Raw genomic sequence first — 17,236 nt, forward strand, 5'->3', positions numbered from 1 at the left:
TGAATTCTGGATAAAGTTTGAGATAAAATGGCAAAACATCAATGTCGGCATTCCCCGTAGATCATTTCTCCCATTTTCGGCTTTCCCCGCAGTCCGGGGCAACGCCGAAAAAGTCACTTCTTTGATATTTTTAGTTTGTGCGCTTAACGGTATGCGAATTCATCAAATGCGCCTGGTATGTTTGAAAGGCAAAAGACTGGCCTCTCGCATGACGCCAACAAGAATAGCGTATGTTGTCTACCTTGCGTGCTACGGGCGTCAGAAAAAAAGTCTTCGGCGTTCCCCCAACTTCCCCTACGTCCGGGTTAATCACTCAAGTGCGGGTAGAACCATGCGAGTAGATAGGGTACCTGCTTGCGATATCTGGAAACAACAGATAAATCCGCGCTGACAGGGGCTTGATACACTTTTTACGTGTAGTTGCTAGCCGACGGTGGCGGATAGCGGGGAAAATCCGGGACTGATAGGTATCGGTTACTCTCGCCAGGCGGATTCATTATATATGTATAGCGCGGATAAGTGTCACGTACTCCCTCACACCGGGTTGTCAAGTTTGCCTGGTGGATTCATTCACCCGCCAACTGCGGATACACTTTCCGCGCATGCGCGTGCGCATGCGCGTTGCCGGCGGTGCACCTCAGGCAACGAATCTCGTGCGACGCCATCTTCCTGACTGTGTTGACGGCGCTGTGGTTTGGCTGTGGTACTGCGTCTGCTGTGGACTTCTGGCTGCTGAATTTCGCGGATAGAGGTAAGGACGCTCTCCAAAACTAACTTTTTAACCCGGAGAGATATACAGAGTGAGTATACCCTTTCACTTAGGGTCAAATGATTCTTGCAATGCATCGATCGTGTAGATATAGGTACAGGGACCCGCAGTTGCTACTGTACAGCGACCCTGAGTAAATTGTCCCAGCACCCTCACAGGGAACAACGATAAGCTGTCAGAGGGTACTCACAGGAAACCTCAGCTGCTCTTGTACAGGGACCAGCAGTCGATATCAATGTTATCGGTTGTTACTGGACAGGACAGACGGTTAGACTTGGGGTTCGTGTACAGTAGCAACTGCGGGTCCCCGTACCTACCTATTGGGTGACCACGTGGACTCGTAATCGTTTTTCTCTGTGGCCACAGGTCATATCGTGCGGCGAATCCAGTAAGGCGAAAGCTCAGATGACAATGCACAATTCGGTTTTGTGTATGTGGGAGTGGTTTATGATACGGGCTATTTTTTCAGGCGTACGAATCGAAATGGGAGGTTTCGACCACTGAAAGCCAAGTGGAGAGACGTTGACAGACACAAAACGACCGGTGGAGGAGTGGTGCATGGCGCAAGGCACCGGGGCCTTATGACCTTAACTCATATTTAGCTCGTATAATTCATGTGTGTGGATATTGTTGTGCGTCTAACTAAATAAATAAATAAGACCATATTTATGTGCTTACGAATGTGACAGCAACCGAATGCATGGGAAGGGGGAATTGGATGCTCAAAGTTAACGAAAATTATAGATTGCACCAATTAACCTCATGCAGTAAACGGGTAATAAGTATCAGTCAGTGGCGTATATTTGATACCCGGTGTAGGGTGGTCAAAAATGGTGGTGGATAGGGGTACCCTTCAGATGCGGATTTTACTCCGCGTCAACGGATCGAGGTACCCGGCAGTAGCGGATATTTAGATTCGAGTAACCCTCCTTGATCGGGTAATCTATACGGATTAACCCGCTGTCAACGGATAAACAGTATCCGCGAGGCACGTATATTTCGTATCCGCTCCAGAGTGGTCAAAAATGGTGGTGGATAGGGGTATCCTTCAAATGCAGGTTTTACCCGCTGTCGCCGGATCAATTTGTTTTCAGTGTATACCTATACCCAAAATTAAAAACTCAACGGATTTCGGCCACCTAATTTTGGTGATGCCCTATTTCCATTTTTTTTTTAGTGTTTATCTTATTTTTAGTGCCCCTGGACCCTGGCAGGCCTGTGGTGCCCCTGGCGGGCCTGTGGTGCCCCTGGGCCCTGACAAGCCTGAAGTGCCTCCGTTCCGACAGACCCGTGCCCTTTGGTGCCCCTGACAGGCCCATGGTGCCCTGCGAGGCCGGTGGTGCCCATGGCAGGCCTCTGGTGACCCCTGAGGTGCCTTCAAGAGAGGACGTGGGGCCATCAGAAGCGGCTATGACCGTCGGCATTGGGCATTAAGGGAACTGCATGGGCCTCTGCTGTGACCCAAAATAAGGATCTCGAATGTCAAAATGGGACCTTCAGAGACAGGTAGGGACCCTCACCTCACCGGCCTGAGGCAGTAGGCACCCAAAGAGCAGTCGGAGTCCCTCAGATGCCGAAATAGGCCCATTTTTTCGCCCTCGGGGGCCAGCGCGGGCCCTCATAGGTCGATGTGAGCCCTCTGAAGCCGGTGAGAAACCTCAAAGGCTATCATAAGACCATCGGGCCACTGGCCAGTATGGGACACAAGGGGCAATTTGGACCTTTGGAGACCGGCGTGGGCCCCAGGGAAGTACCCAGGGGGGCGGACGCCCCCCCCCCCATTGGGGTTTCAGGAGGCCCCAGTGGGGTGCCGAAGGCCCACGGGGCCAAAATCACGTCGGAGGCCAAAGAAATTCACGGGAATCCCCCCCCCCCCCCAAAAAAAAAAAACACGTCAGGACATTCAGGGCCCTCTGACCAGCCTAACGGCTAGTCTCCTTCTTACAATTCCTGCGGCCTGGCCTGTGAATAACCGCTAGTGTCTGTGTCTGACCGCTAGCGCCCCTCTGACTCCTCAGTAGAGAGGAGGCCCTCTGTAGGTAGGAACTAGGAGGCCCTCCGTTAGGCGGCACGGGCGGACATCGATAGCAGCGCCTCTATCGGTCACTAGGGAAAGCTGGGCTGTAGGCGACGAAATACCGGCTGAGTTGTCACACGTTGAATAGGTTTATAGACATCCGTCTTGTGAAAAAGTTGAACTTTTGCCTTCAATATTTCTACAGGCAATTTTAGAAGTGTCTTCACATAGATTACAACACCGTTAAGATTATTGTATTCACTTCAAGCCTTCCCTATTGTTCTTGATGATGCGGGAACTATTTCTAATTAGTGTTTCTAGCTTAAAAAAGAACATATTGTGCAAACGATGAAAAAAACATAGATTGAAGATTTTAAATGCAATTTTCTCTAGCAATTAATGGTAAATTCTCTACAGATCAAGGAAAAGATGCATGCTAACTGATAATTTAAAGTTATTGGGACCAGTTGTTTTCTTCTTTTCTTACGTCGCCCCAATGGCCGCGAATACACTTGTGATAACGCCTATCGCTATAGAGGAGGCCCTCTGTAGAAACGAGGCCCTCTGTAGAGAGGAGGCCCCCCTGAAGAGAGGAGGCCCATTTAGAGAGGAGGCTCATTTAGAGAGGAGGCCCTTTGTAGAGAGGAGACCATGTGTAGAGAGAAGGCTCTATGTAGAGAGGAGGCCTGCTGTAGAGAGGAGGTCCTCTAAAGAGAGGAGGCCCTCTGTAGAGAGGAGGACTCCATCAGTAGAGAGGAGGCCCTCTTAAGAGAGGAATCCCTTTGCAGAGATGAGGTCCTCTGTAGAGAGGAGGCTCTTTGAAGAAAGGAGGCCCTCTGTAAAAGAGGCCCTCTGAAAGGGAGAGACCCTCAGTAGAGAGGAAGCCAGCCCTCTGTAGAGAGGAGGCCATCTGTAGTTGAGAGGCCCTGTGAAAAGAGGAGGCCTGTAGTAGAGAGGTGGTCCTCTGTAGAGAGGAGGCCCCTCTGTGTTTTTTTTTTACAAATGTTTTTGCAAATTTTCGCGGCACTTCGCGCCGCCGATTCTTGTATGTACGTACAGGTCAATACGAAATCGTGACTGTAATTACACCAACCAACCGTATCAAATTGAATCAGAATTCATATGTGTACTGTGAAGGAGCTCCGGCTTGTACTTGCTTGGCTTGTACTAGTAGGGGAGAGTGGGGAAAGATGCCCAGGGTTTTACTTTGTAACATATTATTCGAAAATGACTGTCGGAAAGCAATAACTTGGAGTTTCAACGGAAGCCGACATCATTTTTCTCCAAAAATATCACACTTTCGTGCCTGAAATATTATAACTTTTTTTGCTATTAAGCATTTTCCTGAAGAAGTGAAAGGGGGCATCTTACCCCACATGGTGGGAAAGACGCCCCCTGGCGTTGGGGAAGATGCCCCCTGCACTATAATTGACATAAATGGGCACGTGAATCGCCTGAACGAATCAGTAGTCCCTTCGAGCCTGCAGTAGACACCAAACGTCATCGTAAGGGCCCTGAAAGTAGTCGTAAGGGACTTCAGAGGTCATCGTTAGGGCCATCATAGTCCAGCGCGGCCAAACAAGCCTCCGTGGTGGCGTTCGGAGACCACTGTGAGGGCCCTTATAGATCTTCATGATGCTTGAGGGCCCTCGAGCCCATCGTGGGGACCTCAGATGCCAGCGCGGCCCGTGGAGCCAACGTGGGAACCCTCAAAGGATGTCGTGAGGGGCCCTGGAGCCAATAATGGGGCCCACAGAGGCCGTCGTGAGGGCTCTCAGAGTCAGATGCCGCCCAAAAAGTCGCTGTGTGGGCCGAGAGACCGGCATGGGGAGCACCCGTCCGTACTGGACTCTCAATAGTCCCAGATCGGCTTTTGTCTCTCATCACAAGTATGTAATAAATGATTTGACGGGCTGCTTGAAGGACAGCCTACGGATTTAGGGGGGGGGGCGTCTTTCCCCATCAGGACAGGGGGCATCTTACCCCAAGGTACCGAAGTAACATTAAATCATTACAATTTGTTAGCCATAAAACTACACTCTGAAACAAACTGTCTGGGACACAGTACACGCATGTTAATGTATCACGACTATAGCAAGGGACGCAAAAGTTATCATCCTTCTTTGATATTTACAATGTTTTGACACCAAAATATTTTTTGAAAGCAGCAAATAAAAAACATGCAATCACCAGCCAGCCGTTGCCCAACTGAGCTTCGTAAATTTTTGTGCAGTTAACAAGGCAGGCTTCCGCTTTACGCTAAGAACATTAATTTCCAGGTTCGATTCTTTGTTTCGCCGCTAGAGGGGGTGGGGCGTCTTTCCCACCCTGGGCATCTTACCCCACTCAGTCTCCCCTACACTCGCCTACTGTGATGATGTTCGCCCCCCGACGGCCCAGCGTTTGACTGGAGCGGTAGACTGCGCCGTCTCACACCCAGGCTCAGCTGCACAGCACATCCCTCTGGCCTCAACGGTAGACTGTGCCGTCTCACACCTGGGCAGTAATCGCCACGCCATGTGTGGATCGCCCACGATCGTAAATACAAATACAAATACAAATACAGGCTCAGCGGCACAGCATATCTCTCTGGCCTCACACTCGCTAGAGACGCGTTTGACCGGGTCAGGGACGCGCCGCGCTGGTTGCCTTATCGCTCACTTATATGTGGCCAGGGGGCCTACTGCGAATCGCTGGTCTTTTTGTGTCGACTCGAGTATGTTAACGATCAAAAGGTAGCATACTGCATAAGTACAATTTACCTCATTTTCCTCTTCGACTTGGACATCCGTAACAGCAATGCCAACTCGCACGTTAATTATTCCACCTGCAAGAGAGAAAAAAACATCTGTTACTTTACATAGACACTGACAGAGCCTACATTAGAAGGCAGATATCACCGGGATGATAAGGCATATTCGTCGTTGTGAGTAGAGGTGGCAAAATGTGGACCCGAGGACCCGGTCCAAAGAACCAGTCTGGACCCATATGGGTCCAGACCGGTTCCTGGAAATTTTCTGACGGGTCCAACCGGGTCTTACCATAAACCATACATCTTGCACACTACGCCTGATTGCAAAATATGAAGTGAATGGAAAGAAAACATGTGCTCATGTATGTTCCTTTCCACACTGTACGCTCATAAGCAGTGGCGTATCCAGGATCTTGAAAAGGGGGAGGCCAAACCTGCTCAAGGGGCCCCACCCTTACCTTAGGGGCCCCAGTAGTGGCGTACTTATCCCACGCCCAGGTGCGGTTCTTTGCCACTTTCACCATGTGAGGGAGCCTTTTTAAGCACACTCGGCAATCTAAAAAAGAAAAACGTGAAAAGGCCATGGATATCAATAGCTCTGTACCGTATGTAGTGTACAATTTATTTCAGCAGTAGGCATACAGTTTTTTTTTTTTTTGCTTTGGTCGTCTCCGGGGCCACTAAAAATTATCAAAAGCAAAATGTTTTTTTCAACTTCTTTAGGATTGTAACATTTTTCAAGGGGCAGATGTCAATCTCTTAAGGCTGAAACAGACTCTTTCCGCGTTCAGGAACTCGCATGCGAGAGCCTATTCAAATACATTATAATTCTTCCCGCATCAATCGCATCCGGGAGGTGCGTGCGATTGATGCGAGCGTGCTTCCATGTATTGGAATAGGCTCTCGCATGCGATTTCCTGACTGCGGAAAGAGTCTGTTTCAGGCATTAGTATCTTGCGCTGGTTGAGGGCACTCTTAACTTTAGAAGGACCCGACTCGGGTTGAACTCTGATCTAGCCTCTGATGGCTTTATGTCGCCCACATTGGCCTCACTCCGACCTCTGAAGGCTCATTCTGGCCTCTGAAAGCCCCACACCGGCAACAGAGTGAACCACGCTGGCCTCCGGGCCCCATAATGACCTCAGGAGGAGACCCATGCTATGGCTGACCTCAGGCTCCCCCCTTCCGCTGGCTCTTGGGAGTCTTTGAGTCAGTCTGACGACCCTACGTCGCTCTCGAACCCACGCCGGTCTCTAGAAGCCCATGATGCCCCCTGAGGGTCCCACGCCGGCCTTTAAGGGCCACTCCTACCTCAGGAGGCTCAAACATGCATAAGATCTGAAAAGTGGCTGCCGAGGCCCACGAGGTGGCCACTAATGGCCCGAAGTCAGCCTATGAAGGCCCATGCTGGCTTCTTCTGAGGGTCCAGCACCAGCCTCTAAAGTCTAAAGTCAGATGACAGATGACCCCACGCTGGTCACAGAGTGCTCCACACTGGCCTAAAAGGGCTCCACATTGTCTTCAGAGGGCCCCAAGCTAGTCTCGGTGGCCAATGGGCCTCAATCTGACCTAAGAAGGTCCCATGACGCTGGGCTTAAAAGACCCCACGCTGGACATAGACGGCCCCATGCTGGACATATAGGGTCCCACACTGGCCTTACAAGGCCCCACGCTGGCCTTAGAAGGCCCCACACTGGCCTTAGAAGATCCCACAATGGCCTTAGAAGGCCCCACGCTGGTCTTAGAGGGCTAAGCGCTGACTCCTTGGGGCTCTACACCAGCGTCAAAGGATCCCACGCTCGAGTCTAAGCTTATTTATGGCCGCCAAAGCGACCTCTGAGGGCCCACGCTAGCCTCTGGGGGCTCGGCCTTGGCCTCTGAGGGCCTATGAGGGCCATCAAATGGCGTTTTAAGATAGTTTGACGCAGTTTGACTTGCTGCTTGGGCCAGTACTTTGGATGAGACCCTGAAGGTTGTTTCTCTTGGGACACTCAAGCAGGCACGTACCCAGGATTCCGCCCAGGAGGGGGCCGCCTGCTCTCAAAGGGGCCCACTGGTCACCCGGATGCCGCCGTCAACCCAGACAGGGGCGTATCCAAAACCTTTCGATGAGCGGATTGGGCACAATGGGTCCGGTCCCCCTTGCAGACGGGTACCTCTGTCTGTCTGCCTGTCTGTCTGTCTGTCTTAGCCCTGAGAAAATGTGCAAAATTGGCAGATAAAAGTATTGTTTTTTGCTTGAGAAGTGTGCATAAAATACACGGTATTTTATGAGGAAGTGAAGCGAACAAGCGCCTCAGAGTCACCTGCATTAGTCCCTCAGAGGTGTCGGTGAAAGGCCGTCAGATGCGCTGGTGTGGGGTCCTCACAGGCGCCGTTGTGAGGGCCTTAGGGCTTAGAGGCACTGGTGGGGGCCATCAATTAGGCGTGTGTGGGGCCCTGAAAGTTAATGGTGGCCCTTCATAGGCCGGCAAGGGACCCTCAGAGGTCGGTAAGAGGCCCTCAGAGTCGCTGGTAAGTGACCGTCAGATGCATAGGGCGCTGCATAGGGCCCTCGGAGGCGCCGGTGTGGGGGCTCTCAGAGCCGCCGATATAGGCCCTTAACCCGCGCCCCGCTGGGCTATTCAGCCATACGCGCCCTGCTGGGGGGGGGGGGCAGATTCTGCCCCCCCCCCTGTCTAACTTCCGAACCGATGGTCGTAGAAAGACGGGGAAAACGGCAATCGAAAGCTCTCAACAAGGCGGATCTTAAGAGCCCAAATTTTTTTGCTTAAGTAGGTCAGAGGTCAGGTCAAGGTCAGGTCAAGGGTACAAAATGCAAGTTTCTACAGTATCGGCCTTGCACCGTAGTTGCCGAAGAATGGACTGAGACTGATAGCCCAAAACGTGTTCTTAGACTACCAAGACAATATTCGTTGCACACAATGTCATTCAAAGGTCAAGGTCAAGGTCAGGTCAGGTCAGGTCAGGTCACCAAAAACAAAATATAGAAAAGGGCATGTGCGACGCATGTTTTATGGGTCATTTTACTCATGGAATTCAATAGGCACACTCAATAAGTGATATGGACCACCTCTGGATGAATTTCAGGTCGAGGTCAGGTCAAGGTCAGGTCAAGTGAGGTCAAATTTTGAAGTTGGTTGTTCAGGCCTAAAAAGGTGTCTATCCGATGCAGTTTTTCACGGCGAATCGAATGGTGCTATTTTTGTTTCCGTACGAGGTCTAGAACTTCCAAAAAAAATCATTTTTCAAAACATTTGTGTGTCGTGACGTCATAAAATTTTGAATAACTCCCACATTTTTGAACCGATTCTTCTAAAAATTGGTATGTAGGTGCACATAGACCACTTCTTTGACATATGTTCCGGTTTTTTCGATAAACTCAAAATTTTGGATTTTATAAATATTTTCCCAAAAAAGTCAGTTTTTTGGAAAATTTTTGGCCAAAATCCAAAATTTTCAAAAAACCGAGATAGCCATTTGATAGACAAAGTAGAATCACGTATAACCTTTTTGTTACGTCTTGATTCCTTTAAAAATGAAGATGTTAGCGGCGTTTGAAATTTTGCCGTTTTTGAGGCGAAAATGGCGAACATGACGTCACTAAAACGTCAATTTCTCAAAAATTTTCCGACAGATTTCGCTCAAATTTTCAGGGAACGTGTCAAATTGATGTATGATAAGGTACTAAAAGTTTGACGTCGCTGGCGTAACGCGTTTAGAAGTTATTGGCGAAAAACGGGAGGGGGGGCAGATTCTGCCCCCCAGCGGGGCGCGGGTTAAGAGGCACTGGTGTGGGGCCCTTAGAGGTGGCAGTGGGGGCCTTCGCAGGCGCCGTTGTAAGGGCCCTCAGAAACACCAGTGTGGGCCGTGGGGCCATAGCAAACGGGTATGGGGCCTTTACAGCTGATCCCTTATTGGACGGCAAGAGCCCTCAGGGCCGGCAAGGTCCCTCAGAACCTGGCGTGAGGCCCTTCTGGAGATAAGTGTGGCTGCACAAGAGCCCATGGGGTGTTCTCACAAGCCCTGTGGTCTCCTCTCCAGTTGAAGCGATGCCAGCGCGGGCCCTCTTTCGCCAATTGGCACCGCAGGGCCTCTCGGGCGCGAGGGGACCCTAATCCCTATAACGGACACGTGCCCCCTCGCCCCTGGCCATACCATTGAATCCGAGTGATAACGGGCCGTTCAGGTAATCAGGGGCCTCTCACGTGACCAGGGGCCTTACAATTGACCAGGGACTTTCAATTGACAAGGGGTCTTTCAATTGACCAGGGGTCTTTCAATTGACCAGGGGTCTTTCAATTGACCAGGGGCCCACCAGGTGACCAGGGGACCCTCTGATAACCAGGGGACGGTTATACCAGGGGCTCCACGGGTAACTAAGGGCCTTTATGTGACTGCAGGGGCCCTTCATATAACCAGGTACTCCCCGGGTAAACATGGGCTCTTCAGGTGACGAGGGTTTCTTCAGATCACTGGCCAGGGGATCAGGTGCCCCTCAGGTAGCTAGGGGCCCCTGATTAGATAGATAACTAGGGGCCCCTCATATACCAAGAGGCCCCACTGGTAACCAGGGGCCTCTCAGATAATCAGTGGCTCTCAGGCAATCACGGGCCCCTTAGGTAGTCAGGGGCCCCTCAGGTAAGCAGGGGCGCTCAGGAAACCAGGGGCCCCTCAGATAACCAGGGGCCCCTCAGATAACCAGGGCCCCTCAGGTAACCAGGGCCCCCGTAGCCAGGGCCCCTCAGGTAACCAGGAGTTCTTCAGATAACCGGGGACCAATCAGGTAACCAGGCCCCCTCAGATAACCAGGGGCCACTCAGGTAACCAGGGCCCCTCAGATAACCAGGGACCCTCAGGTGACCAGGGGGACCGTCAGGTAACCAGGGCGTCCCTCAGGGCCCCCATGGCCCCCTTGTGTACATCATTGCACTCAAGTGACCCAAAGGGCCCACTTGCATGTTTGATGCCAAAGGGGGAGGCCATGGCCTCTTGGCCTCCCCCCTGGATACGCCACTGCTCATAAGTTCCCCAGTGGGAAATAGGCTGTTTTACGTGATGAAATGCTTTGTATTAATTGACTTTTGGGGAAGGGGTCCAACTGGTTCCGATTCCAGCTTATACCGGGTCTGACTGGTTCCAGAAATATCCAGCCGGGTCTGGGTGAGTCCGATTTCCAAAATTTTCACCTTTTGCTACCTCTATAGTTATGAGGCTCCTGATTTGTCGAGCATAGCTCAAACAGACACACGGGCCGCTCCCAAGTTACCGTCAGGTGGTGCTGGTGGAATGATTTTTGCGTTGTTCAGACCCAGAAAGGACCCATCGTCGCTGTCCTGTTCCTCGCTGGCAGCCGAGATCACGGTCAGAAAACTGAAAATGGAGAAACTGTGTAATAGGAGGCAACATTGCTGTCAGCTGGTGGTCAGAGGAGGAGCGCTGACGAATAATAACCATCGTCGGCAGACTGAAGGGGCACCTCCTTTGTTTTCGAGAGCTCGGAACATGCCGGCAATAGAAAGCTAAAACTTGTCATAGCTGACCTTTGATTCAAGTCAAATCTCATGACACCAGCCGCATTTTCAGGTCAGGTCAGGTCATTGACCTAATATGCCAAGTGAACCTCTGCACGGTCCCAAAATGCCGTAACTTCGCAGGAACCCCAGCGCCCGCTAAAAGATTTCAAACGAAAAGGTCATGTTGCATATCAGTCGATCCGCAACGTCGAGCCGAACACATCTAAGGCATTTTCAGCGCTCTAGCACGCCTCTATCAGAAGTAATTAGCGAAAAACTGTTAGATTCTGTTTGTGACCTGAGATGACCTCGGGGACATAACGAGGGGTCACAGTTGCCATTTTCCGGTTCAGTGTGTCCATTTTACCTACATCTCGATGTTTGAGAGTGTATAGAATAGCGTTCGTGCAAAACAGACGCTTTTCAATTTTCTCCCATTGACTTATAGGTAATGCAGAGGTCGCAAAATTGACCTGACCTTAGGTCACCGATATCAAAATTCCGAGATATAAATTTTATAGATAATGTTGCTCTTATCAACCGCTGAAATTTTCAAGGCAATCGATCAGTCGGTGTAGCTATGACGAGCATTCTTATTTTTTTCTGAGGTGAGGTCACTTGGCGTGACCTGGTGACCTGACCTAAGGCGACCTGGGTCTGACATTTTCACAACATGTGCGAAAAAGATGCACGAACAGGTGTGCCAAAAACGGCTGCGCGGAGCGCCGCCGTTTTTGAGATATCTGCGAAAAACTGCAGGGGGGGGGGTGTTCAAACACCCCCGGCCCGGCGCGGGTTAACATTAGCCCCATGGGCGTTGCATGGAAATAATGGGACCAAAAGTCGGCAGTGCCCCCCCCCCCCTTAATTGAAGGCGTTCCGTCGGCGTCGCTACTGCTATCGCGTTTCTGATCTCCAAATGCATCTGATAGATTTTTTGTTGAAAAAAAAATCATTTTTTTTTTTTTAATTTGCCTTGACATATTGAAAAATTCGAAGTACAAGTTCGGTACCCTCAGGGTATCTGTATCTCAGGCATTTACCAAGGAATGCGTAAACCAAAAATGAGCCTGATCGGACTTGTTAGCCGGCGGCCAGAGCCTAAATTGCGAACGAGCCAAAATGCTGATAATTTTTGCTCATGACCTCTGACCTCTGACGCCATCAGTGACCTCAAGGTTTTTTTAGAAATATAGATCACGTTGAGCGAAATCGAATGCCGTTTGAATTTTGAAAATCGGCCCGTTAGATCTCGAGATATCAGGGGGGTCGTAAACAGCCCCCCCCCCCCCTGCCACTAATAGGGGTAGCCAGGAGCCTGCCACTAATAGGGTTAAATAGTCGATATTTCGCGTCCTGGCCAGTTTTTGGCCAGAGTTAAAACACGGTGCAATGCAGTCAGTGTCCTCCATTCGCCATTTAGCTCTGGTCCCCTGAAGCAGGCAACAGGCGAAACGCACCTCACTGATCCGGCAGAGCGCCACCAGCTCCACGTTGACCCCGGGTGGGCTACCACACCGGAGAACACCGCTAGCCGGTCAGCACCCCTCTCAGAGTCACAGGTCGGCGAGAACATAGAGTTATGCTACACCACCACCAGTCCACACCAGTCCAACAGTCACTCTCCAGACTCCACCACCTCCATCAGATGACATCCCTACTAGAGTTGCAAAATTTTCCCAATGGGCTGCTACCGGCACCGCCCCGCCCCAAAAAATTTTCTGGGATACCGGCATGCTACCACGCCACAAAAAAAAAAACCGCCAAATTACCGGCATACTAAAAAACCTGCATTCTTGTTTCTGGCTTACCCTTACATGCCACATTGCCACATTTTGGCAATTTCAGTAACCGCCCCACCCAGCAGCCACCCATTGTCCAACCAAAACTACCAGCATTACTAATTGGTTGTGCTTTTGCAACATGAATGAGTATTACCTATAGTCAAAATTGATGTGAAAATGATCAACGATTAAAACGATTAACGATTAAAAACTTTCCCAGAATTGAATGAGTATTCTTCCTTTGATAAACCACAGTAGATTTTTGACAATGCCAATTAGAGCCAAACTTGTGAAATGCTGAGGTTCATATGTTACCTCTACCCTTAGCAATGAACTTCTACCACAACATGTATTTTGCAGTGGCTAAGATTGCTGTTAATACAATTCAATAGCCTCTTAGTGTCCAAAGTTTGAGTCATATGCTGATAATTTTTTGGTGGAAAATCAAAAATACCGGCATGCTTCCGGCAAGACATGCCAGATACCACGAAAAAACCTGCGGTAGTGAAAAATTACCGGCATGCCGGTAGTGCGGTAGGGAAATTTTGCAACTCTAATCCCTAGTATATCCGCTCGTTTGGCACGTTATCGTGAACTGTTCAGTCGAATGAAACAAGAATTAACGGCGCAAAGACTCGAGAACATGACTAGCCGCGACGTTATGGCCGATCCAGAGCTAGCCTACTACTTACGCGAAAAGCAAAGGATCGAGCCGTGGACGCAGCAAGTCCAGAGGTTCCAAGAAGGTCGCTAACACCGTGTGGAAGAAACGCCGCGTTGTGAACAAGAAGTCGTGCTAAATGTTCCATCTCTCGTAACAATCATACGCCAGTTTTGAAATTTTGTTGTGCTTTGCACCTGCATAGCCATTCACCCACCCCGTTTCCCGATAAATAGACGGCTATGATATGGTAAAAACGATTTTTTTATGCTTTCAATGCACACTTATCACCAGCACAGTGACTTGGGGTCACATATAACCATAACCATCGGATTCGGCGTGAAAAATAAGCAATAAGATAATAAAAAATAAAATAAATAAAAATAAATAATAAAAATAATACATACCGGCCATAGGTCGTCAAAAATAGCGGAATATGCCTGAAATGTCTCGTTAGTGGAATAAATAACCCGGTTTACATAGGTAACATATTTGACGAGGCTCTAGCTCGTTAATTTGGCGATAATTTCGATGCAGTGGTCTTTAAACATTTAGAGGGGATCATTTTGTAAATTGTTAAGCACCATTGGCATCTCATGCAACATCACGGACGGAGATATAAGCTTGCAACAAACCCATGTAAACGCGTCTAATGTCTCGGTATCGAAATTCCACTATCTGGCAACTAGCCCTATGTAAACGCGGCTAATGTCTCGGTACCGGAATTCCACTACCTATCTGGCAACTAACCCTATATGTAAACGTGGCTAATATAAGTGTAAACTGAAAAAAACGTAAAGAAAAAAATAACCGTCCCCGGTCGTTCGACCCACCCGAACGCAAGGCTGCAGGTCACCACCGAGGTCGCCACCATGCCTCGGCCGCTCCGTCCCTCTGCCAGGCTTCGTCCCCGAGTCCAGACCTCGACTGACGGACACGGCCGCCACCCCGCGACCGACGACCCTTGGGACCGTCGGGGTGCCGGGAACCCGTCGGACCGACGACCCCGCGCTGCGTCCGCCGTGTCCCCGCCGGCGAACCATAGTAGGTAGGTACCCGTCCCGAGTATATCAGTGACGGCGACCAACGCGACGATTAACTCGCGACCAAAGGCTGAAACAGACTTCTTTTCCTCATTTACGAAATCGCATGAGAGCCTATTCAAATACATTACCTATCATTCTGCCCCTATGAATCGCATTGAATAGGCTCTCGCATGCGATTTCCTGCAACTGCGGGAAGAGCCTGTTTCAGGCTGAACGAGGTTCCGCGCCAATTTCACGCCGACGCCCCCCCCCCCCCCGCCTAAGATCTCGAAAATAAAGAAAGCTAACGACAAGCGTTAAACGGCATGGGATACAGGCGGACAAGATCTAGGTACTAGTTATTTGTACGAAGGTTATTTTCATGTCAGGTCAAAGATGACGTCACAGGGGTCAAAGTAGTCAAAATAACAGCGCTACATAGAGGTAGTTTTTTGCGAATAACCTTCTTTTAAAGAAGTGTTCTTTATAATGTTTTTACCTATGTCATTGATCTAATCAAGCTAGGACAAAAATAACCGTGCATGCCATCAGGAACCAGATTCGTCAATCCACATCGAAAATTATATGAGTTGACCTCAATGCTTAACCTTCGCCCCAGTGGGGGGGGGGGGCATATGTTACCACCCTGTCGCGTTTTTTGCGTGTGAATAAAAAACCGCGGCGCGTAGCGCCGCGCCGCTTGGGGTAGCTTTTGGTACATCAATTTTGGACAATGTGTGAAATTTTTGACCCCAGGTCATGTCAGGTCAGGTCACCAGGTCAAGTTAACTGACCAAGCCTTAAAAAAAGTTTGCAATCATGTCCAGCCTGCAGTGTTTGTCAGAAAGGTTTGAAACTTGGTGGATTGCATGCTGTTATTGGCGCCTACAATTTGTATATCTCGGATTTTTGATATCCGTGACCTAAGGTCAGGTCGGTGGCGTGACCTTTCCATTACAAGTCAATGGAGAAAAATGAAAATGCCTCTAGATCCGTGTGTACGCATCGGAACAGTCCAAGTATTTCAGAATCACAATGATTTAGTCCACTCGTGATGACCAAGGTGCAATTTTTGCTGATAGCCTCTAGACAGGTCATCCGAGGTCACTTGAGGCTACAAACAGTTTTTTGCCAATAACTCGCGATTGGAAAGAGATAGAACGCTGGGGATGGTCTCATTGTGTTTGTCTTGTTGAGACGCGTCGACTGATATGCAACATGACCTTTTCCGGTAAGGTCATGACCTTGACCTGAGGTCAAATTTTCAAGTTGACCTTTCAAGGTCAAATTATAGTTCATTCGACGCGTCTCGGCGAGGGGAACACGATTCTGGCAATAGAAATGTCGTGGCTTTTTGTAGTCGAAAGTTATTGTCGAAAAACATTTTTCGTAAAACAGCTATTTTTGGAGTTTTTGCCCTCTGGAGGCTAAACCGTTGACCTGAGGTCAATATTGATAATGACCTTTTCAAAAGAAGAGTTCAAAAGCTATCGTTTGCTCTTCCATGCGTTTTTCTAGCTACCATAGTTCCTGAGATAGCGGCATGTTTTCTGAAAAATATAATGACAATTGGCAAATTTTGACCTTTGATGACCTCTGGTGACCCCAATATTGCTCCAAGGTCAAAAATGACCGAAATACTTTCAAACGTACGCATTGAGAGCTATCGACTGCTTTTTACCGCGTCTTTCTAGCCCTCTTAGTTTTCGAGTTAGAGGTGGGTGGTAACATATGCCCCCCCTCACTAGGGCGAAGTTGGCTGAGACCGCCACTGGGGCGCGGGTTAAGTTCAAAGATTGATTCTAGTAGGTCGTCATGCCAATCATTCTATGTGCCTTGACGAGCTGAACGCTATGACATCATTAGCGCGGCTGTACCTATTAACCCGCGCCCTGCTGGGGGTCCTGGATTTCCACGCCCTGCTGGGGGGGGGGGTGTTTGAACCCCCCCCCCCTTCTAACTCGGCTCCTGGGCCACGTAGCGATACGCGGAAGGCGGCGTTCGAAAGAGCGTCAAAAATAATGAGGAAATCACTTCGGTCAATTTTTTGGTCAGGTCAAAGGTCAGGTCACCAGAGGTCATTGAAGGCAAAATTTCGCCGATTTCCAGGTCGAAGGTCGACAATTTCCAAGAAGCCAACGCATAACTCGGGAACCAATAGAGCTACAGCGCCGCGGAAAAGCGCATTCGATAGCCCTATTAACGCCCTTTCTGAGTAATTCTCTCAGATTTGACCTAACGTCAACGGTTTTGCCTGCAGGGGGCAAAAACTGCAAAAATAGCCGACTTTTTCGGAAACAGTTTTTCTGCAATAACTTTTGACCCAAGCCTTGTACGAGCTTACTTGTACAGGCATCGTGTTCCTCTCGTCAAGACGCATCGAATGAACTATAACTTGACCTTGAAAGGTCAACTTGAAAATTTGACCTCAGGTCAAGGTCATGACCTGACCGGAAAGGGTCATGTTGCATATCAGTCGATCCGTATCGTCAAGCTGAACACATCTAAGGCGTTTTCATCGCTCTAGCATGCCTCTATCAAAAGTTATTTTCGAAAAACTGTTAGATACCATTCGTGACCTAAGATGACCTCAGGGCATAAACAGGGGTCACGGACACCATTTTCATGTTCAGTGTGTCTAAACCACTTGTAATTCAGTGTTTGGGAGTGTTTATAATGTCTTTCGTCCAAAAGAGGCGCATTTCAATTTTC

The 17,236-nt window shown here is 49.4% G+C and overlaps 1 protein-coding gene across 1 annotated transcript in view; it reads right to left on the reverse strand.

The window, feature by feature from the left end:
- Positions 1-10,902, reverse strand: part of LOC122371365 (glycine receptor subunit alpha-2-like) — a 30,504-nt gene extending 19,602 nt beyond the window's left edge. Inside the window, exons 1-2 of the mRNA XM_043347633.1 lie at positions 10,808-10,902; positions 5,549-5,613 (exon numbers count right to left, since the gene is read on the reverse strand). Of these exons, the coding sequence (XP_043203568.1) occupies positions 5,549-5,574 (26 nt within the window). The 5' untranslated portion in view covers positions 5,575-5,613; positions 10,808-10,902. The remainder of the gene's footprint in view (positions 1-5,548; positions 5,614-10,807) is intronic.
- Between the last annotated feature and the right edge of the window lie 6,334 nt (positions 10,903-17,236).

This window comes from Amphibalanus amphitrite, unplaced genomic scaffold, assembly GCF_019059575.1.
Source record: "Amphibalanus amphitrite isolate SeventyFive unplaced genomic scaffold, NRLGWU_Aamphi_draft 001236F_arrow, whole genome shotgun sequence".
NCBI lineage: Eukaryota > Metazoa > Arthropoda > Thecostraca > Balanomorpha > Balanidae > Amphibalanus > Amphibalanus amphitrite.